The 20,991-nt window shown below is 44.5% G+C and overlaps 1 protein-coding gene across 5 annotated transcripts in view; it reads left to right on the forward strand.

The window, feature by feature from the left end:
• PALS1 (protein associated with LIN7 1, MAGUK p55 family member) overlaps positions 1–20,991 on the forward strand; it is a 908,688-nt gene that overhangs the window by 573,914 nt on the left and 313,783 nt on the right. For all 5 annotated transcript variants that reach the window (XM_069638717.1, XM_069638715.1, XM_069638719.1 and 2 more), the window contains one exon: positions 18,625–18,786. In XM_069638717.1, the coding sequence (XP_069494818.1) occupies positions 18,625–18,786 (162 nt within the window). The remainder of the gene's footprint in view (positions 1–18,624; positions 18,787–20,991) is intronic.

Here is a 20,991-nt window from a genome sequence, read left to right on the forward strand (position 1 = left end):
TGCTCACTTCGCTCACGCATGCAGCAGACAACCACAGCTTTGGGCTGGATTACAAGATTACAAGTCTGGGAGGCGGAACTGCTCGGACAAAGGATGGGAGCTGGGAAACCCAGTGACTACATAGATACCTGATTCATAACAGTTTACTCTCGGGAGATTTACAAACCACTTAGTCTGTTGTACTCGCTTCATTGGGGAGTAGCACATTTCTTCGAAGGGACTCCTCTTCATAGCTGCTGTTCTGTATCCACCCTCAAAGTATTCCACGCATAGATATTTCACACATAATGACTTCTATATTTCTGCCATAGGGTATTCTTCTGCAGGGTTACATCTTTGCCTGTTGGTCCTGAGGATATCCTAAAATCGGGTAATGCAGTAATGGTGAAGGTGGGCAGCTTCACTGTCTGAAGAATAGATCATTTAAGAAAAATCGTCATTTCGGTGGCAGGATTCCCCTTCAGTTTTCTGCAAGAAATGTTTTTCAATAGCTTCAGTGCAGTTGAATTTGACTGATTATTATAGTTATCATTGGGGCCAATGCATCCGGTACATTTTGGGACAGACTGATTCCTGCTAGTGAGAAGATCAAGGGAACCCCTACCCTACCTTTCCTATGCACCCCTGTTATCCCCAACAATGCATCTCCTCTTTAGTGGACTGGCATGATATTCCAGTGGCTAGTTTCAGATTCCGCTTGTATTCCCGGCCTCCTGAATGGCCAACTCTCTCATGCAGATGCTAATATATAATGCAATCATAATCGTAAAGCAAAGCGAGCTCTGGAAACTACTGTCTATGGCATTGCAGTAGATCTGTAGATGTTGCATACTGGATGGAAATATTGATCACTACTTTGCGTAAACATCTACTTGGCTTTGTGTATTCATTATGTAAGAGGAAATAAAGTAGCAGGCAGCAATGATAGCGTAGCAGGCAGAGAACGGGACAAAGTAGGTGGAATATTGTAGGTTGTAGACCTCTCTCTTTCAGGGTAGCTGGTATAAAGCAATGGCGTGATAATATGAAATGCCAGGGGGTCTGGGATCAGCTTATAGGTTGAGCACCAGTTGCGCAGATGCATGCCACCAGTACCACAGAACCCCATTTTCCACAAATGTTCCACAAATGGCATTTGGTTGTGTGATTATGTTCATTTTCAAAAGTGTTCATTCGTCAATATGATGGACCTTCCCGATCAAAATGAAATATAGTTGACACTAGGAGATTTAGATGCACTGAACTTTACTGACAAACATGGAGACAATACAGTGTTTTACAGTAGAAATACTGTAATTATTTTTCTGATGCTTGTAAATCTGCTTAGACACATGCTGTGCATATAGTCCGACATCTAGTGGTAATCACAGAGTATTGCATCTTGTCTTTCGAGGAACGAAAGGGGACGTCGACATGGGTGTGCTTGTAACACTATTCCTAATGTGACGTGTAGTATACCCAAAACCCTGCACGCGTCAAGGTCCCTCCGATTGTTTTTTGCCCCCAGCTAGTTGGTCGCCTGATGCGGAGCTCGAAAAATTTCTAATATATATATTTTATTTTATTTGTAACAATTAGTTTATATATAAACTTCAATTACAATATAAAGAAATTCCAGCTTTCTCATAGAGAAGCACAAAAGACAGCACAGAATAAAACAAAACAAAAACATTCTTGGCATCAGCCTGAACATAAAAAACAATTTCAGGTTAAGGCATTTCGTCTCTCAGATTATGTTCCAAAAACTCACATACTGCACATGTGAGAGGTACATTGAGTCCAGATAAAATCCAATACCACCATTTGTCCATGTCTTCATCTAACGGAGCAAAGATTCCAAGGTGGCGATTTCTTGACTGCGTCAATTCATGACACTCTGGGATCAGATGTTTCACTGATTCAACAGATTGTTCGCAGAACATGCAAAGGTTATTTTCGATGTTAATGACTCTTCGCCTCCATTGGATCTCCTTAGTTGTGTATGCATTTAATCGCAGTCTCATAAATTGGTTGCTATATTTCCTTGAGGTAAATTTTAGAAGATATCTAGGCAGACGGTCTAGACTGTTTATTACAGGCCCCAAGTCAATCGACGAAGTCAAAAGATTTCTTCGTTCAAGATTTTGAATCCAGTTCCATTTTCTTAGTTTCTGTTTAGCAATTTGGGGGCATTGCCATGAGTGTTTCCCACTTTATGTCTGCAAACTCCAGGATCATTTTTAGTCTGAGGAACCAATTTTGCAGAATACCGCAATATTGCTTTTGCCCTGCCGCTGAAAAGATTTGGTATGCCGGGGCCTGAACCTCTAGCGACATCTTGCGTAACATAGCCAGCGATTTCCAAACAACTATGTTGTGTATTGTTTCGATACCCAATTCATACCTTATGGAAATCATTGAGACGCTTTTTGGAAGCTTGAGGATGCGTCTCCAAAACAATCCTTCAAGGGTTGTCCACAGATGATAGTCTAGATTCCAGCCGGCCTCGGCCGCAAATGTGATCGACGGGATCACTTTGAATATAGAAAGTTAATACAGGTTTTAGGGTGAACTTCCCGTATTCAGCATGAAGCTTTGTCCCTTGCAGCGAGAAGGTCATCATACGTTGTTTGAGATCAGACATCCATTCATGTTCTCTAATTGAAGTATTGAATAGGATGCCTAAATATCGAACAGTTGGTACGTGTTGTATCTGAGTTTCTGCAAGTTTCCATCTGAAATTTTTAGTTAGTCTCTTTGAGGTGTTTCCAATCGACATGATCTTTATCTTCTCCACATTCATTTGCAGAGAGTTGTAGCTTAGATACTTTTCTAAAGCCAATAAGAGTCTTTGAAGGCCAATTGGTGTTGAGTCCATTAAGACAATATCATCTGCATATATTGTCCAGCTGATATTTTGGCTGTTTATCTTTGGAGAAAAGCATTGTATCTGAGAGAAGGCTTCTGAAACATCTGATATAAATAATTTGAATAGAAGGGCAGCCAAGGGGCATCCCTGTTTGACTCCCTTATTGGTAATTATCTCGTCCGTGAGCTCACCAGCTTCGTTTATTCGCACTCTGATCAAGGTTTCTTTATGAAGGGCCATTATTGGCTGTAATAAATCAAGCGGACACAACCACATCTTCAATTTTGCCCATAATTTTGATCGATCGAGTGAGTCGAATGCTTGTTTCATGTCTATGAATGCGATAAACACATTTTTGCCTTGTTGTAAGGCTTCTAATTTCAGCAAATTCAATATAGTCAGATTTACTTATGTTCCAACATCCTTGGTGAAACCGGTCTGACGAATATCGAAGTGGCCAGAAGTAATAGCCCACATTGACAGCTTCTGCTGTAAAAAGGACGCAAAAATCTTACCCAAAATGTCCAATAAGGCAATTGGACGGTAGTTCGCCGGGTCGTCCCGGCAACCTTTTTTGAAGATAGGAACTATGATGGTAGATTTCCAAGATTCAGGGATCAATTTTGTAATAGCCATCACACGGAACAGATGCTAGATGAAAGTTGTCCAATGCTCATTTTTTGCTTTTAATAGGACGTTGGTAAGGCCATCAGGTCCAGCCGGTCCAGAGTTTTTTAAATGTTTAATAGCTGTTGATATGTCCTCTCTCGATTCGATTACATTGCAAGAATGGATGGCTACGGGCGTTTCATCATTCTTCTGTATTACGTTGATTTCAAAGACCTTAGCAAAGTGTTGTTCCCAACTAGCCTTTGAAATACCATGATGGGTCTTTGCTTTCTGGAATATAGCTTTGTTTATGATATTTCATAGTTCCTTTGTCTGATGACAAATAATTCGCTTTAGGATTCGCTCTCCTCGCTCTTGTTCTCTCATGATTGTGAAACATTTCAACCAATTACGTTACTTCGCCTTAAGGTGTTTCATTTGCGTGGACTTGGATCTGAGCCTTTTTTTTTATTTTCTCATATCACGTTGCAATTGTTTTATTTTTTTGGGACCCCAGTGCACTAAATTCATATTTCTTTATATAAGTGCAACTGTTTGGATGGTTGAACTTTGAAAGTCTGCGAGCAGAGCAGTATAGTTTAATTTGACGAGTGGTGCCACGTCATCAGAAGATATCATTTCATTTAATCTATTAATTTGATTATTATTTATTTTTAGTCGATTGCCTCTTTGATCTACTTCGACTGACTGACTGAAGTGGTCTTCATTTGTTGACGAAAACGCCTTTATGGTTAGTTCTAGCAGATTGTGATCGCTAAGTATTGATTTCAGGATCTTCAGCTGTACGATCTCATTTAGCATAGTATTTGAGGCCCAAAAGTAATCAATGATTTTTTCACTGCCATCACGCTGCCATGTATAGTTTGGAGGACAATCTCCTTTTGTTTTGACCATTCAACATATGACAGTTTCTGGCGCTCATTGCTGACTGAAATTGATAGCCTCTACAAGTAGTAAATGTTTGATACTTGTGTTTTATCATAGTCCTGTGGTCATCAAACCACGAGAAATTCAAATCGCCACACACGATCACTTGTAGATCAGAAAACAGTTCCATACCATCGTTGATCAATTTTGTTATTGATTGTATGAAATGACATGAGGAGATCATCGCTGTGTTCCAATAAGAATTAATCAGCAGTAGATGTTTCAGTGTTGCATTAGAACCACCTTTGTTCTGAAGAGTTGTCCCCTGCACAAACAGATTATGGGAGGAAGAATGTAAAATCTCCAATCCAGAGGCATTGTTTATCATAGTCAATAGCCCAGAGAACTGTCGACCGAACTGATTTTTCCCAGCCGGATTCAAAAACATTGAGTACCCATCCCTTGAGGGCACCTCCCGCAACCAACTCTCCTGGACGTATATACTGCAAAATTGATTTCCAGAGAAACTTCAAAATTCTGGAACAAATGCTGAAAACCTCTAGTGTTCCATGATAATAGCACATTGACATCTTCCTTGATAGTTTGTGATAGCTAAGCTCTATGTGAAGAGTTTTGTGAAACAAATTTAAGGGGGGCTTTTTGCTCACCAACTGTACCCTCTTATATGTTAAATTGTTTCCTTAGAGCTTCTCGTCTCTGTTCATGCGTTAGATCTCGGTCATATAGCACTGCTTTTGCACTTACTTCTCTCAGTTCTTTGTCTTCTATTGTTAAGTCAAAACCATACGACAGCAGTTTGTCTTTTGCTGTAAGTAATGTATTTTCAACTGCCTGAGAGTTGATGTGCAAGTAGACCATGTCCAGAGAGTCCTCATAGATGTATTCCACAATGGCTATATCATTGGAAGTTATCGTTCCTAGAGATGGAAAGTTATGTAGCAACCGCATCACATTTCTGCGATTTCGATTGACCTCATTCTCATCCTAGAAGATATTCTCAAGTCTGATTCTCCAAAGCTTATGTTCCTGTGACGATTTTGAAGGCATAGTTATTTTTGAATTTGTTTGCTTTTGCTTGTTCCATTGCGCCGCCGTCATCTTGGGATTTAGTTTTGTTGAGATCAGTCTTGTTTTTTGAACGCTGTCTTCATCTAGGGTCAGATTCTGGCTTTGTGATTTCTCGAAGGAGGGATTAGAGGTTGCACTCATTGTTGGCTTATTTGTAACACCGGCTTTGGCTTTATGTGCTTGATAGATTTTTCTCGGTCCTTGAATAATCTTTATAACAGGGCGAGTGCTTTCGTCTCCCTGTACTGGCTGCTTCAGTTCATCAGACTCGAGTGAGTATGTGGATAGATCACATAAATCGGTGACACTTAAATCGGTCATTAATGAACCAGAGTCAGATTCCATTCTTCGTCTTTTGTTTGGATTTGGTATTTCCACCACAGTTGATTTTGGAATTTCTTTCGACCTTGGTTTTCTTGATATCACACTTTCAGGCTCATCGTGCTGAGCGTTCAATGCACCGTGCGAAAAGAGGCCGAGTTTTTGTGGAGTCGAAAGGTTCCTCACAAACTGTTTGGTTTTCGTTCGAGCTTTGCTCGTGTTTGTTTTCCTCTTATTCGGTATTTGTTTATCAACGGGTGCTTTTGTGGACTTATCACACAATTTGGGTGGAGCCGTGGGAGCAAACAGTTTTGCAGCCCCAGTTAAAATACCAAAGGTTTTGACATTTCCTTTGGGAAGGGGTACAGTAGCTTCATTTTTGTTTTGGTGTTTCTCCACGACGACCACCGGTGAGCTAATGATTCGTAGTGGAACACTTGATCCAGGTTGGGCTTTAGTCGACTAATCTTCTGTAGTAGCTGCCGCTTGTGGCTCAGATGTCTGTGTCCACATTATTTGCTTCGGCGGTTTGGTGTGTATCAAGACTCTTGTCAGGAGCAGTGGTACACAATGGGGTGTTTTTCCACGTGAGATTACATTTTTCCTTTTAATTCCATTTGATCTGTCTGGAAATTGTGGATCTCTGTCGTTTGACGCACTATCAATGTCCGCCATGTTCATAGGTATGGAATGCCGACACCACTTCGTTATTTCCAGAATCGCCTCCATTTGGTCATTTTTGCCTGTATGGTTCTCATAGCAAGGTCTCCTAGCCGATTTTGCCATTGAAAGGAGATCTCGGCTTCACGCTCAGTTCTAGCCAATAATTGGATATTGTTTTCTTCAAGAGACGATACTTTGTTTATTAAATTGTGCATCAGGGCATTTTGGTCCTTTACAGTTTCATTTGGTGTTTCATAAAGTTTGATGAATGGTATCAGGGCTAACGATGTATCTGTATTCCGGCTGCCACTGATAAGTTCTCTTTGTTGTGAGTATCTGATTCAGAAACTTGGATTGATGGTTCATCCTGTTTACTTGTGCGCCATTCGTTTCTTGAAGATTGTTGAGGTGCTTTTGAATTGCAATGGAAACGCAGGTTTTCAGTAAGGTCCTTTGATGAACTCAAGTTTGAATTTCTTATCGAGGTGATGCCCATATTTTGTTGACTCTGTTTCTTTTTGGTGCGGTGTACTAGTCCACGATTTAAACGTATCATTTTTTGAATTACGAAAGGACTTTAATCCTTTCTCACTAATGCTAGGAGGCTTTTCATTAGCCGTTGACATACTTTGCGGTGCCGATGAGAAACTGTTGATTAATTTGTTTTTTACAGCTTGATAGTCAGCTGTCAACCGCTCCGTCAGGTGCGCTTCTCGTCCTGCAAAATCCAATCCCAGGCTTTTCTTATGGGTATTAGATGGCAGGGATGGCACGGAGGGCTGCAATACAGAAGTTTCCAATGGACGTGATGCGTCCCTACTTGGCACGTCAGACTCAGTTTTAAGGACCATGTTCTCAACAGCATCACTTCTAACTAGAGAATCATGTTTTTTGTCACTGATTATTGGCGGAACAAAGGAAAAGTTTGTCAGATTCCCTGTCCCGTTTGGTAGTTTTAATGCAAAGAGTTCCATATCTGTTAAATCAAACGGGGATAGAAAAGATGCAGTATCAATTTCTACCGTCACACTGGACTCTAAGATCTGAGCTCCAATAGTCACAACAGTGACTGTAAGTAACTCAGATTGGGGTGGCAATATGTTAAATTTTGCCGCCTTTGAAATGTCATTGCTGAATTTAGAAGGTTCGTGTATGTGAGAGTTCTGAGGCGAACGGGCAATCATTACATGTTGTTCAACTGCTTCAGTTTCAGCACAGCACACAACAGCAGACGTCTTATTAGCAAAAGGCAAAACTGCAGGTGTGTCAGTTTGTTCCTTTTAGCTTTGACACCATATTTACTGCCGCGCTTTCCGGCTTTGTGTGCAGTTCAGTGATCGGTGTATGCTGAGGCATTTCAACTGCCAACACAACAGGGACAGTTGAAGCTTTTCTTTCGTTTCCGCTGACGCCGCCAGTATCAGATAGTGAAGGACTGACTGTGCGACTTGCAGCCACAGAGGAAGCTAGGAGGGGGAAGGAGGAATGGAGGGGGAGAGGGGGAAAACCGGGACAGGCAGGGACAGGGGAGGAACAAGGGGGTGGGGTGGAGAACAAAGGGCGGAGGGGGAAGGAGGAATGGACACGGGGAAGGAAGAGGAAGTGCAGATAGTAACACTTGCGACTGGCGTCGCGGCTTCAATTAAAAAAGGAAAGATCGCCGTGATTGCGAGCATTTAATGTCGTTTGCCGCGTCTGCCGACGGATATCAGTTACCATGATGTCTCTTGCCAGCAGCCAGCAAATCGTGGTTTCTTCAACGACTTCACCGGCGAAGGTGGACTGGGGGCAGTCTGGACTCTGCACCGGACTCCGCGCCGCACTCCGCGCGTTGGAGAGGTTTTTAAAGGCAGACCCAGTAACAATAGAACGAGGACTGATTACTGATCCCGTAGTGCAGCTCCTCAATACAGAACAGGTCACAACACAAGCTGGAGGCAGACTGGACTCTGCACCGGAATCCGCTAATATATATTTCTTTGTCCACGACCGCTGGTTGTTTTCATATTCATCACCCTTCACCGACGACTACCTCAGAACCAACGCCGAAGGCCGCAGAAGACAACTCCAGACTTTGGCGGCTGGTGCTGCCGTCGACGCTGTAGGGAGAGTGGGGTCCGGGGCTCTGTTTCTTTTCAAGAATGCATTTCCTTCTCCCCTCTCTTTTCCCTTCTGGTTTTGCTGTTGCTATTAACCTGAGCTATGGACAGGACTCCTTTTAAATTTCGCCCTTCTTGCAACGGCAACTACCCATGGAAAGACACACATCAGAGGTGTAATAAGTGTCTACCTCGAGATCCAAACAAGCAGTCCTGTTGGTCTTGTAAGCTTTTACGTCCTGACATTATAAAAGAACAGCGATTAAACGATGGGCAGCCTACGCCATGCAGCAGGCCGAGGGTAGCTCCCCCGCCGCGGCAGGTGCCTTGAATGACGAGGAAGTTGGCGACAGCCGTGGCTCCGATACAGAGGCCATTGACCTATCTTCAGAGCAGCCACGCTCGGTGGTGTCTGTCCCCAGCAGGTAGGCTGCCGGTTCTGCTATGAGGAGTGTACACCCCGGTACAAGGACACGCACACACCACATAAAGGAAAGCACACAACCCCCTGAGCCTCCTCGATGGACTAGTCGGGACCGCCAAAGACGCCAACGGGTATGCCAATACTGTCGACGGAACCCACCGATCACCAAGGTCGGCCGCCCTCCCCGCAACTGTCTAGGCGTCATGTGTCCGGGCACTCCAGTCAGAAGGGCGTCAGTGCCAAACTTCATAAAACCGCCGAGACACCTCCATAAGAGCGCATCAGTGCCTAAGGTTTGGGCAGTGGCGAAAACCACGGCGAAGCCGCTAGGCCTGTCGCAATCCCTCCCAAATACGCCAGAGATAAGCGAGAGTCTCGCCAACATCATCTCGGCGGCAAATAGGCCTAAGGATACGTCAAAAGACACATCGAGAAGGTCAAAGAATATTCTGAGGGTTCCCAACCCCTGTCTAAGACTGTCCGACAAGGCTCGACGGCTGTTGATATGGATTTCTGAAATCTGACCTGGTGGGCAGAGGTTCAGAAGGCTAGCCTAGTTTCTTGGAACAAGGTAACCTTCTGGACAAGTCAGACCAATCAAGGTAACATTGGCGGCGGTCAAGACTAGGTCTCAGGAGGGGTGATGGTGACTGAAAGACCTCAATGAGCACACAGGGTAAAGGACACTTACAAATCACTCCCAGTCAGGTGTGTATATATCATAAAAATACAAATACATTTATTCAAGGCCTTTGAGTTTCAACACAATAGTTATTAACAGTAACACTTTTAAACCAACACAATCCTACCAAAATACATATATGCAAGACCAAGTGCCCTAAAGAGTTAATGCACAAAATGGTGGATTTGCTAGGGGCCACCGGTAAGGGTTGCAAGTACTCACAGACCCCTGGCGCACTCCAAGCCAAACTTCGGCAGTCGAGTCCAATTCGGTTGCAGGTTCAAATGCTACAATTCTGCGGCTTTCAGCGATAAAGTCACAGCGTTGATGGCCAAACTGGACAATGGCGATTTCTCCGCTCCTCGTGGATGGATCGGGCCGATTTCACTGTAGCAGGCTTCATGGCACAGAGGGGCACAGCTGCAAGGCACCTGCAAAGTTTGTCACCATGGCTGGGCGACACCGTACTCGCGTGTACTCCAGTTCGGGTGCTCTCTCTTTACTCCAGACCTGGAAACGCCAAGTGTCCGAAATTCTGTGCGAGAGTGCTGTGAACACAGAGCTTGTGATGTACCAAGTTTCAAGGGCCTCCTCGAAATGGCGGCGATATCAGAGCAAAGTACTGCTCAAGCTGGTCAGCCCACTGATTGGCCCAGGGACACTTCCGAGAAGGCTTACTTGCAGGGTTTGATGAAGATGCCGAGAATAGTTGGTGCCACTATTCCAGTGTGTCGAAGCGTCTTCGCAGACCTTCTATTTCGATCAGATTCAGAGGGGTCGAGAGGGACGACAGCGTGCGCAGAGTGCCAAACCTTCCACCCGGTCACCAGCGGTTCCTCGACTCAGCTTCTTAGTTTCAGGATACTGGATCCTATCCTTTGTTCAGAGATGGACATGGTATGGTCTTTGGAGCTTTCTCTTATCCAGAATTTCCTTCGCGCCAAAACTAAGAGGGCCCAATGGGAGATATGCTCACATACAGGCACACGATACATGGACCAATCATGGACCACGGTGGTCCCAGGCATTCACAGCACATCAGACTCTGTCACCCAGGATGTGTATTGTAACCAGACAGTCCAACCCACATCCTGGAAGCACACACGCAAGGCATGCAGAAGCCCGCGAAAGCTTGGCGTTTCGCGGGAGCATGCATGCCCAAATAAAGACTGACGTGGGTCAGCTCGACCTGGGGAAGGTGAAGGGGCAAGATTGCCAAAGGACAGGACAATGAACCTTGTGGCATGGCCATTTTGGAGCCAGGCCACCTATTCGTGCCAAACGCGGTAACGGTGGTTTACCTGTCAGGAAAGGGTTAAAAATGTTAGAAAAGATGAGCTGCTACCAGCCCTGTCCAAGGCATATCAGCATTTCTCCTAAAAAATCCTCCAAGAGTGTCTAGGGCCTTTAGAAATGACAGGACGACCCAAGTGCACTATACTGTAAGGTACTGCACTTGCAAAGTTGCAGAAAAGTTGCAACAATGACCAGGACTAAGGAAAACCAAGTCTCCCAGTATGGACTGTGTTGAAGGGCATGCCAGTTTCCCCATAATAAAGGGAGCGAAATGCCCAGGGGAGTGCAGCTGAAGGCTTTGCTCCTCTGGCAAAGTCAGACAATGGTGTTAAACAGCAGTAAAACGTTGGGCGGGTGGGAGGGATACACAACTGGAGAGAACTTCACATAAATGAGAATCCTTCCTAATAGAGGCCTAAAAACACACGTCCTCAAGAAAAGCCCTTTCCCCCTCCAGACCCCTCGGGTCATCCTTATGGACCAGGTACAAGTTTGAGGGTTACATGAATACACTTTCAAAATGTGTGGACTTTTCAAAAAATGTTATCACCCCTAAAAGGCCAAGAGAGGACTACTATCCTACTGTGGCTAAACTTCAAAGGACCTCCAGCCACACTCCATTATGAGGTGTTTGATCGAACAGAACCAGAGGAGATTCCTCAGGAACCTTATGATCAGGGTGAGGATCCCTTTGATGAGCCTATAAACCAGTCCCCAGATTGGGTTGATGAGCAACCAGTGGGTGAGGCACCAGGGCTGTCACCGTCCACTACCCCTGATCTAGACACACTGTGCTTCGATCCTCCCGTTTCACCTCATATGAGACAAGCCTCCCATCGATGACCAGATGGCATTCAATGCTATCCTTAAGAACGCAGCTGAACACTTTCAGATTGCCACTCAAGAGGCGGTGCAAGACACCGACTTCGTAGAGGATATCTTCAAAGAAAAACCACCCTCAAGTCAGGCAATACCTCTGTTAAACTCCATCAAACGGTGCATCGCCGCCTCTTTGCTGACTTCATCACAAACAAGGGCAGTAAACCCACGGGTCGAAACTTTCGCCCCTTGCCTACAGACCCACTTTAAAACAGGAGCATGCCACTTCCGATTCCCTAGTGGTGACAACAACTAGAAAGAGAGCAGGAGTACCCTTTTCTACAGCTGAGGCACCGCCGGACAAGTATTGCAAGAAATTGTATGCCCTGGGGAAGCGCATTACAACATTAGCAGCCTATTCCACCAGGATAGCTAACACCACATTGTTGGCTAGTTACAGCGTCCAGTGGAATTTGCTCCAGGATGGCCTGCAGGTAGTCCCAGAGCCAACACGATCACGCCTGCTGGTGGTTGTGTCGGAGGGGAGGCAGGTTAATCAAAACATTCTTAAAAAAAACCTGGATGCTGCAGAGACGAACACTGGCCCAATTTATCTTGTTTAAAAGGCACGCATGGTTAACAAATGTGGGATTTAAACCGGAAACACAGGCATCTCTCATTAACACGCTGGTAGAAGGATCTAACCTGTTTGGAAAGGCGGTGAATGAGGCTTTAGAGACTATGAAAAAAGAAGATAAACCCTTAAAGTCACTAAGCCAGATAACAGAGGCACTATCAGCAGCGAGGGGGTAGCTCTCGTCGCTCCTTTCGGGGACAATCTTTCCCACGTTCCCCCCACAATCAGTACGGAACAGGAAATACATCGTGGTCCTCAGGACAAGGGGCAGTTGCCACAAGCCAATATCAACCAAGAGGACAGCGCCATGGCAAAGGAAGGGGTAGAAGCACCACCCCAAGAGGCTCCCCGGCCTCAGATCAAAAATGACTTACCGATCCAGGTCCCCTCCCATGCCTCCCCAGTCGTGGGACGGATAACATCATTCTTCCATGCATGGGAGGTAAGTACCACAGACGAGTGGGTGCTCAAGACAGTCACCCACGGTAACTGTATCGAGTAAAGCCGGCCACCTCAATACCAGCCACCAATGTCCAGACAATTGTCTCCAGAACATCCGAAGATCCTACTCGAAGAGGTCGAGATCCTGCAAGAAAAGGGCGCGATCGAAGTCGTCCCCGTTCTACAGGTAAACAAGGGTATTTATTCAGTGTACTTCCTTTTACCCCAAAAAGGATCTCACCATGCGCGCTCTGCTAGACTTGCGCCCAACAAACTAATAAGTCAAACCACAAAAGTTTCGAATGACAACACTGCAAGAGGTAATCCCTCTACTAACACAGGGCGATCACATGGCAACATTGGACATGAAAGATGCATACTTTCATATTTCAATGCTGCCAGCGCAAAGAAAATACCTAAGGTTCATGATACAGGACAAACACTATCAGTTCAAGGTCCTTCCCTTCGGCATTGCCTCAGCCCCAAGGGTATTTACAAAGGTGCTGGCGGTAGTAGCGGCTCACCTGCGCAGGCAGTCCATTCCAGTCTACCCTTACCTCGACTACTGGCTAATAACACCCAAAAGACAGTAGATCTACTCTTCAGTCTGGGATTCTTAATAAACGAGAAGTCAAGTCTAGACCCCAGCCAAGTCAAACTAATTCTGGGAGCTCTAATACAAACAGAAGACAGCCTCGTCTTCCCTTCCAACAAGATGGTTCAAAACATGCTGTTCCAAATCCCTCAATATGTAGCCAGTCGCAAGGTGACTGTACGCAAAGCCATGCGACTGTTGGAGATGATGGCCTCCTGCATTTACTTAGTCCCACACGCACTTTTGAGCATGCAAGAGTGGCTCAACAGCCAATGGTGTCAGGCCAGCGGACAATGGGATGATCTAGTGGTTGTATCAGCAGCCCTCGTTCTCTCTCTGGTAGAGGGAAAACCTCTTGAAACGGATGACCTTCACTACCCCCGCAGTAGGAGCCACACTCACTATGGACGCATCTCTGACGGGGTGGTGGGGCTCACCTCCTTCATCGCACGGTGCACAACGTTTGGTCCCCAGCAGTAGCATCTTAACCACATAAACCTGTTGGAATTGTTGGCAGTGTTCAAGGCTCAAAGCTTTTCAAACACAACTACAGGGGAAGACAGTACTGGTCCTCACAGACAGCACCACGGCCATGTATTACCTGAACAAACAGGAGGGCCCACACTCTCCTGGGCTATCCAAACTGTCCAAGAACATTTGGAAGTGGGCTCTCAAACACAGTATGTTCTCCTGTCTCAACACGTTCAAGAGGAACTCAATCTTCTGGCAGACGTGCTCAACAGAGACTTCCCTCTACCCACAGAGTATGAATAGCAATTACACAAAGACATCATCTCCAACGTCTTCGCGGAATGGGGCTTCCCAGAGATTGACTTGTTCGCAACTCTGGAGAACGCACAATGCTAAGATTACTTCTCCAGGTACCCCCAGAACCGCTCGAAGGGGAACAGTCTCTGGATAACATGGTCAGGGAAATAAGTCTACGCTTGCCCTCCCCAAACTCTCCTACTCAACAAGATAGTGCACAAGATGCACCAGGAACTAGTCACAATGATTCTGGTGGCCCCCATGCGGGCCCGCCAACCCTGGTTGTCCAATCCGATAGCAATGTCTATCTCTCCTCCAATGAAGCTACCTTGCCCATACAACATCCTCTCACAAGACAAGGGGGAGACACTCCATCCTTGCCCAAAAAACTGTCAACTTAGCGGCCTGGCTACTGAGATCATAGAGTTCGGGCACCTCCAACTTCCTCAGAGATGCATGGACATTCTTTAAGAGGCAAGAAAGCCTAACACCAGACATTGCTATTCCAATAAATGGAAACGCTTCATTAACTGGTTCCATTCTAAGGGCATCAATCCCGTTGATTGCTCTCCGACCCACATTGTCTTGTACCTGACTCATCTACTGGACTCGGGTATGGTTTTTAATTCTCTGAAGGTCTACCTGGCTGCACTTTCAGCATACACCACGTCCCAAAAGAAGGTGTCGTGGTGGAAGATCCCAGTGATCAATGGCATTTATGGAAGGGGTTAATACTTCATCCCCGATTTCAAACCCAGCTCCCGGATGGGACATAAATGTGGCATTAACTAGACTAATGGGATCTCCCTTTGAACCTATGCATAAGGCTTGCCTTAAGACTCTCACTTACAATACTGCCTTCCTAGTGGCAGTCACCTCAATAAGAAGATTCAGTGAATTACAGGCCCTTTCAGTTCAAGACCCATTTGTCACAATTCACAAAGATAAGGTGGTTTTGCGCACTGACCCTAGGTTTGCACCTAAATTCATGTCAAAGTTCCTTGTGAAGCAATCTATAGAATTACCCACCTTCTTCCAGAACCCCACTAATGTGGCAGAAAGAAGCCTACACACACACTTGATGTGCGAAGGGCAGTCATATATTACTTGGCAAAGACTAGACCACTAAGAAAGACCAATCAGTTTTTCGTTTCAGTGGCGGCTGGTAGAGAAGGGGACCCTGTCTCTTAAGTTCTCTATCTCAAAGTGGATTGTAAACTGCATCGCACTCTGCTACACTCTTGCTAAGAGAGATCTGCCTTTCAAGCCTAGAGCACACTCTACTCGGGGGTGTGGGGCTTCCATAGCATTCATTGCAAATGTTCCTCTTGATTCCATGTGCAAAGCAGCAACCTGTAGTTTTATACACACCTTTACGATACACTACTGCCTAGATACTCACTCAGATTCTCAGGTGGGACAAGCAGTACTAAGACATCTCTTTACTACTGTTACTTCTCACACCCCACCTCCAACTCTGGGTACTGCTCGCTAGGCCATGCACAGCATGTGACTCTAAACAGATTCACAAGCATCAGAAGACATGCATTACTAATGTTAGAACTTTTGAGAATTGTTACCTATTGTTGATCCTGTTATATGTTTTAAAAAAAAGATATGCATTACTTACCATAATAGCATTTCTGATGATTTTATCTGCTTAGGTCCACTTGCGCCCACCCTTCCGCCCCGCTTGGAGTAGAAGCAACATGGACCTCTTACTATTCTCTCTCTATCTGTACTCACTCACGTTGGTCATAAGGCTCCCTCGCAGCAGTAAAATCACAACCAGCAGGACCTCCGCGCGTGAAGGATTTTGGGTACACTGCACATCACGGATAGTGTTACAAGTACGCCCATGCCGACTTCCCCTTTCGATCCTCGAAAGACAAGATGCAATACTCTACAATTACCACTAAATGTCAGACTATATACACAGCATGTGGATCTAAGCAGATAGAATCATCGAAATGCTATTACGGTCAGTAATGTATGTCATTATGTATTAACTTACATTTTTAGGAATTGAACTTCAGGACTTTCTTTTAAAAAATTAAGTTGACATGTACTGATCTTTGGTAAACTTAATATAGAGGGCTTAACAAAAATACCATCACGATTAACTTCCGGTTTGTAATTTTTTGAAAAGGGAGAATTTTTCCCACACATTTCGTTATCACCTTTATGTGCCGGAGGAGATGATTGCATCTGCACTCGCTCCATTAGCCCCTTTGAACTTGCATTGGACAGAGAACCAAAAAAGGTAAGGAGGTCCCTCAGGGCAAGAGAGGAATATAGAGTGAGCGGTTTCTTCTTTGAACAGGGCAATTTAAATCACCAGTTTTGCTTCACAAGTGTCAACTTAATTAGCAAGCCTACAGAATTACATAGCAAATTGCTTTGCGACACTGCTTATTTTATGCCTATGCCTTGAAGTGTTTAACCCACAGTTAAGTATTAAATCTAATGTTGTCAGATAGCCATGGCTGCTAGTTTTGCACCTTTTTATTATTTTGAAAACAGTAAAGTAAGATTTTGACTTTTCCACTTTGTTTTTAAACCATCGGGTGAAGTTCTAATAATTCTAGCTATTGAAATACTTTTCCAAGTAACAGTAGGGCCCCTTTTCTTGAGGATGCTGAGATTAAACGGTTTCATGTATGTTACTATTAACCCAAGTTACACATCTCCAAATTGTCTCCAACCTTTAATTCAGTAATCTTCCGTGATTACCAGAGGAGGCCGGACTCAGGACGGTTATGCTGGCCCTCCATTTTGCATCCCTTCGTAAAGTGAGGTTTTTTTCTGCTCACTTTGTATGTATGATTCATTATTTGCCCAGCCCCTATTCAAGGGCAGTCAAAAGAGTGTTATTGTGTTGGGATTGTGTGGCAACAAATCCAGAATGCAGCTTTCTGCCTCATGTTCAGTCTCTCAAATAGGCACAACATTTTGAATACACTGGTCTACTTGCATTGGCTCCCTGTCCAAGATCGCACCATGGTCAAACCTTTGTGACTTTTACATAAATCCTTCCATAAAGTAGTCGCAGTGTGCATTTATGGAACAGTAACACCTTCTCTATCAGTTTTTCATATCAAAGCTGCATGCTCCTTCCTGTTCTGCTTTGCCAGTATTGAATCTTAATATTTCCCCTTCTCTCTCTTTCTTACTCTTGTTCACTCTCGTTCTCCTTTCTTTATTCCTCTTGTTCTCACTTGTCCTTTCATTTTTCTCCTTTCTATTTCTTTTTCTTTTCTCTTTTACTTTTTCTATTTCTTTCTCCCCTTCGCTGGAGTTGCAGGTTCAAGGTAATTGTTTCCTTTCCCAGAGATCCCAGTTCACCATATCAATCTTACATACTGTTCTAGAAGATGTTCTAGTACAGCAGAGATTCTTGACATTTCTAAATAGTTGCAAAACAATTGTCATGAGGTCTTCCAGTCAATTATGAGTCTGTTGGTATTATGATTTTATGGTTCTAGCACTGCAAGCTGAGCATGAAAAAAGGGAAATGTATTGATCCTCTCAATTGCTAGCAACATAGGAAAGTAATTAAGGAGATTTAATGTTTCATAAAAAACAACTTGAAAATGTGGATGCAGGCTGTAACTCTAGTAACAGAATATAAAAGTAAATATGCCAACACAAGTAATCTATTAAACGATCATTCTTTAGCATACTTGTTTAAAATAGGGCTTCTATGTGACTAATTCGAACAGTTTGGTGTATGGAAAGAGAAACTGCAGGTACACCAGCCTTTCAGAAACATTAAGTTTGGACTTCTTGTTAATGTACCCTGTTGATTCTAGAACCTCACGCCCACCCGTCCATTCTGGAGTCGCAAACCCACTCAAGTCCTGGGTGGTCGATATGCTATTACAAACTGCTGGCTTTCCAAGCCACCTTTAGCATAGCTCACAAATCCTATGTTAATGACTTACATTATTTAAATTGACAAATATGGGGGCCCACTCGCACTTAAGCAACATGTGATGCAGATCAACATGGAGGATACCAGAGTGCCATTGATGTGTCACAACGTTCTTCCATACAAACCTTTCTCATGAAACCAGAATTTCTCCCCTTGCATGGATGAAAGTCAACCCTCAGATAACAATAATAGTGTTGTATGTATAAAGAAAAAGAATACCTTGTTTGTTTCTTGTTTGGTAAAAGGCCTCTCTCTTTAAAATACTTGGCTCGTTCGTCCATCTTGTTTCCCGGAGAAAATGTGACATTGAAAGTAAAATTCATTTTCTTTCAGTATGATGATTAAGAAGAGGGGCAGCTCGCACAACAAACGTGCTTTTAAGATGGTCATTTATTTTATAGAACTTTTCTATTGAACATAATTGAATGACATTGTGCTCTTAATATAATTTCTCGTTTTGAACCTTGCTGTGTACAATAACAGAACCGCCAACTTCATTGCATTTTCCTAGGGAGCCACGGTACGAAATGAGCTGGATTCTGTGATCATCAGCCGCATCGTGAAAGGTGGAGCCGCAGAGAAAAGTGGGTTGCTGCACGAAGGGGACGAAGTTCTTGAGATTAATGGTATTGAAATCCGAGGAAAGGATGTTAATGCGGTGTTTGACCTACTGGTGAGTGAATTAAATTGCTGACATTATAGTCCAAGAATTTAACGAAACAAAATCTTCAAGGTCTTTCAGAAAAATAATTTGTTCCAAATCAGGACTGAATTAAGTACAGTTCCTGATGCATAGAGCAAGGTTTGTTTTCTTGCATATTAACTTAACAGCCTAAATGATTAGCTATGTAATTTGCAGCCCAATGCACTGGTCCATATATACTGCCTTCCATTCCATGTAATGGCTGCATGTAATTTGCTCCTGAGGTTGTCTACAAGAAGCTACACAGACGCAATTGATTCTCCAACTATGCATAAATGTTTTGTTGGAGGTCAAATGTCCTTATTGACCTATGGTCCTTATGGTAGAAAGTTCATGCATCTGAACTGCCTACACTTGTTGTGTATGTGTGTCGTGTGTATGCTCACAGGATTTCAGGGTAGATTGGTAGGGTATCACACGATGCAAATGGTACCTAGTTTATCTACCCTGATGGATAAAAGAAATAGGGCAGAATTTAAGCCAATGTCCTCTTTGTTTGTTCTGCTGCTCAATTCTCGCCTCTAGACTCGAGTGTCTGGTAAATATTGTTAGGGAGAATTCTCTGTATAGGCCCAAACCTAGTGAGTCCCCCAGCAGCTTTGCTGGATTTTTGGGGTTTATTTTTTTCTCATGCTAAGAGTGAGACTCTTTTTCTCCCACTCTTAGGCATGATTTGAGAATGTCCTTTGACTTTGTGTTTTATGGGCTATGGGGTCTTTTACTCCATTGGGCTTCATGTGTTTTTGGTAAGTGTGTTACACAGCACCCTCAGTGCAGTAACACAGGGGTGTCATAGTGACCCCCAAACATAGACTCCATACCCTGGGACTGACTACTGTCTCCCAGGGCATGTAAAGTCACCATTGACTTTACTAGTCTTAAATTGTGAACAGAACCAGTACAAACCATCATATTGTAGAAGTACTGGTAGGGGTAATGCGATTGCCCCTAGGTCTGTTTTCCAAGGGGGTACTGTCCAGTCCCCCCTTGTCGAGTTTCTGGCTGGTGGCAGTGGTTACCACGCAGAATATTCCACCAGAATATTTCCTATGGGATTTTCCCATTAATGTTGTACGCACCACCTTTTTGGTGCAATGTTAAAGATACCGCCGGGTTATTTATTCCTCGGTTGGGTCTTTTTGCTAGGACTCGGTTTTAAAGTGACGTTTGTGTTTGCCTCTGTGACTCCAACCCAAATCGAGCCCTTTGTTCCACTTTTGGCGGGCTTCTGCACAGAAGCCTCCAAAAGTGGTGCCACTCTGTCTGGGTCTACAGGATGTGTGGGAGGGGGGGAATAGGCACCCTGGACTGAGTTGCCTCTGCAACTCAAGTCGCACTCATGTGTGATTGGCCCAGTGGTGAGCCGCCCGGCTCACCACTTAGCATGTTTAAGTGACAGCTAGGACTGTTGAATGGGGGTTTTCTGCATAAAAGCAGGGCTTGGGGGACTGGAACTTCAGAAGTCGCCACAGGACCTAAAGAATCCGAAGAGGGAGAAGCTGAGCCGACCTGCAACGACGACACCACCGGTGAAGCCCTGCTGAACCGACTCACCACTTCCCAACGACAGAGAAGATCTTCTTCCAGGAGAGTCTTCTTCCTTTGAGCTGGTGGGGTTAACCAGTTCGCCCTCTTTTCGCCTTCCTGGATCGTCTCGTGGTCGAATCGCCCGTGCCAAGCACCCCAGCGGCCGGATAGCCACGCTTCACCACTACCGCAAATAAAAGGGTAGTACCTTTTAACCGGGGAAACTCCGCAGCTGGTTTCTTCCCTGGCAGTGCAACGACCTCCAGCTTTCCTCCACATCGAGATCTTCACTTCCCCTGGACGAAGCACCGACTTGCACCCGCTGCCAGGAACAACTGCCCCCGCTGGAGCATTCTCACCATTTCGGGTACTGTGTCCCGCCTGGTCTCCCTTGCAACAGATGGTCCAAGGTGTCCAGTAAATCCTTGACTCTCTATCCTGGGGTGACCTCGGACCTGTTAACTAACTTTTCTGAACTGATCTAACTCCTTTTCGAACTATCTGCAAAGACTTTTAAAGTGTACTTCAATTGTGTGATCTTGGGCACATTCCGCCTTGCTCTCTCCAAGAGTGGGCCTGGCCTATGAACGTTTTGCTCTACGGTAGACCCTGCCTTACTTGACTTGCTGTGGTTCTTTAAAAGTGTTG

This window comes from Ambystoma mexicanum, chromosome 14, assembly GCF_040938575.1.
Source record: "Ambystoma mexicanum isolate Mex_15411 chromosome 14, UKY_AmexF1_1, whole genome shotgun sequence".
Taxonomy (NCBI): domain Eukaryota; kingdom Metazoa; phylum Chordata; class Amphibia; order Caudata; family Ambystomatidae; genus Ambystoma; species Ambystoma mexicanum.